The 2,767-nt window shown below is 37.3% G+C and overlaps 1 protein-coding gene across 1 annotated transcript; it reads right to left on the reverse strand.

Annotated features, from left to right (window-relative positions):
• Positions 1–295: 295 nt before the first annotated feature.
• LOC142344985 (uncharacterized) lies at positions 296–2,430 on the reverse strand. The gene is made up of 2 exons (XM_075397072.1): positions 2,264–2,430; positions 296–942 (listed from the first exon to the last, which is right to left on the reverse strand). Exons 1-2 carry the CDS (start codon positions 2,365–2,367, stop codon positions 315–317), a joined length of 732 nt encoding a protein of 243 aa, XP_075253187.1. The 5' UTR covers positions 2,368–2,430; the 3' UTR covers positions 296–314.
• Between the last annotated feature and the right edge of the window lie 337 nt (positions 2,431–2,767).

The following is a 2,767-nucleotide window of genomic DNA, read 5'->3' on the forward strand; positions in this document are numbered from 1 at the left end:
CATCTGGAAGAATGTTGGGCGCATTTAAAACAAAAAAGAAAATTTTTCTGAATTCTCTGCACTTCCTTTCAAATTTTGCTTTCGCTTTTGATGGGTTGCATCCTAATAAGAATGTGAGAAATAGCTTAGAAAATAGTCCAATTGATAGCTCAGATTAACATCAACTTATTGGACCGGAGTCGAAAGATGGCAAAAGCAAAACAATTCGCGACTGACCAAAATATTTCTTCACATTTTTGTGAAATTTATTACTGAGTCAATTGACCTTGGTTTTTGAGTGTGTGTGGTGCTCTAATTGCACAAATCAAGAACATCTAAAAGTCGGACAGATTTTTTATGCTGTAACAGACCGACGGAAGGGTTTCATTTTCGTTTCTTCTGAAAAAGACATTCATAGGAGTTTTGGTGTCAGGATCGAACACATAATCAATTGAAAGGTATTTATCTTCGTCTGAGTTTGGAGAGTCAGCGGACAGTGGCATCCAATGGCCACTCATTCTTTGCTTCTCCTCGGTTACCCACAAATTCGCACCCCACCCAGTTACTCGCTCGATACCGATCCAGAAGGCGTGAGTTGGCAACATATGAATCAAAAAGAACTCTATAGTTGATATTTGTCCATCAAGGTAGTCAAATAGTTTTCCAGACATGTTATGGCAATTCTCTCTGGCTTCCAAGAAGGTCATGTTTTGTCTAATCCAAAGATACGTGAATAACCGTTCCTTTGGTCCGGCACACCCTCGAGGCTTTCCTATTGTTCCGTTGACACAAAATCGGGTTTGCTTTAAACTGTAATTTGAATGGCTGTCGTGAATGACGTCACCCGATATCCAATCGCTAACTTGAGAGTATACCAGCTGGCAACTAAATACAATCTTTGCCCGAGCCGGAACGTCAATGACTTTGGAAACAGCATTCACTTTGCATTTATGTTGTTCATATCTATAAACATAATTGAGGCTAAATTAATCAAACCATTACTTTGATTAATTTAAATTACAGTACAGGTCATTTGTTATGTTTCTTAAAATATATCGCGAACGTTAAAGCTTGTAAGTAAAAACATGAATTTTCAGAAATTTTGAACACTATTATAGACCCTAGTTTCTCTGCCCGGGTAAACCACGTATGCCAGGGAATCGAAGATTGAAGTACTATCATCCAACCGAGTAGTCGAAGAAATTTATACATTGAATATGGCTCGCAAGATATATTGTAAGATACTATATGTAAAAAAAAACATTTCACGTTTTTTGTCACAGCAACCAAGTCCAGCTGTTACAGCGTGGCACAAGCAACGTAGACTAACCATTTAGACGACTCACGCAAACTTTTTCAAGATCTTCTTTGAGTTTCATTTTGAAATTTTATAATTAATCTTACTTTTCTTTGCATGGGGGTGGGATTATTTTTAATTTAGAAGTTGATCTGAAATTTTTTTCTTAATGATGTGTAGCATATATTTCAAAAGATAATATATATCCAATTTTATGTGTACCTGAGGGATAAAAATCTTTTTCGGCGGTTAGTGAACAGTATTTTTTGAAATAAAATTCCAACTCTTACTAAAAGTGAGGAGATATTTTCCTTGACAAGTTTCCTTGACATTTTTTTCTATATGATAAGTAGCAAATTTGAACAGGTAAATATCATATGTTTATTGAACAAAAAATGCCTACCTCCGTAAAATATGCATATAGCTTCTTTCACTAAGTTTCTGATCATGCATGGCTGGGTGTTGTAAAGAAACAAAAAGTGCAAGGACGAACCAAACCTTAGCTTAGGGAGAAAAATAGGACAAATATTGAAATCAATTTGTTCAGGAGAGATCTTTTCCCATTTCCTTCAGCACTGGTAAATGATCAGCTGCTACTAGCTAGCTGGGAACTATCCATTAAGAATGGGCAAAATAGACACGATCGTGCAAAGATCCTGCCACTGTTTTTACTTTTCTGCAACAGAAGCAAATTTTAGTAGTTTTACTCTAACTGTGACACAGTCCAATTTGTTTTTGGAGTAATGTGACTTTTCTTTGAGTATTATCTCGCTTATTGGAGACAAACCAGACGTGACTTAGAAAATCGTGCCTGATAATGATCTTGAGCGTCTTGGAAAAGAATGGCCGAGATTCCAATTGCTTAAGCAAGAAAAAAGTGAAAATGAGTAAACAACCCTGTCACCCTCCCTTACGGGGACTTTGAAAGCTTTCATAAATTAGGGTGGTTATAAAAGCCTTGGCCCAGAACTGGGAGTGTTTTATTACCTATAGTTGTCAATCCATTTCCACTTGAAGAACGGAGTGACGTCTTTTCCTCGTAAGTTGTAGTAAGTTCCCTCTGATCTCCAATCAGTTACTCCCAGGTACATGTTCTCAACGCCAAGAAGCTCCCGCGTCTCCTAAACCAAAAAAATCTAATCACTGGTTGCTGACTAATTTCTATATATAATTCCCTGTCAAAGTTATAAACTGATTTGATACGCGTATATATCTGCAACACAACTAAATGACTTAACGTCATTATGGTGATGCGGTGCCATGATTACATTTCACGAGGTGACCGATCATGCATAATTGGTTAAGGGATTTGTCATTTCGAAAGTCGTCTTTCACGGATCGAGGGTCACCGTCATTCAACGCAAAAAAAATATGCAAACCGGGTCGAGGTTTTTGGGTAAATTTTCGTAAGAAATGCGGTGAATGCGGTGAATTTTCGTAAGAAATGCGGTGATTGCGGTGAATGCGGTGAAAAAAATAATTCACCGCTTT

This window comes from Convolutriloba macropyga, chromosome 1 (assembly GCF_964194025.1).
Source record: "Convolutriloba macropyga chromosome 1, txConMacr16.3, whole genome shotgun sequence".
Classification (NCBI taxonomy): domain Eukaryota; kingdom Metazoa; phylum Xenacoelomorpha; order Acoela; family Convolutidae; genus Convolutriloba; species Convolutriloba macropyga.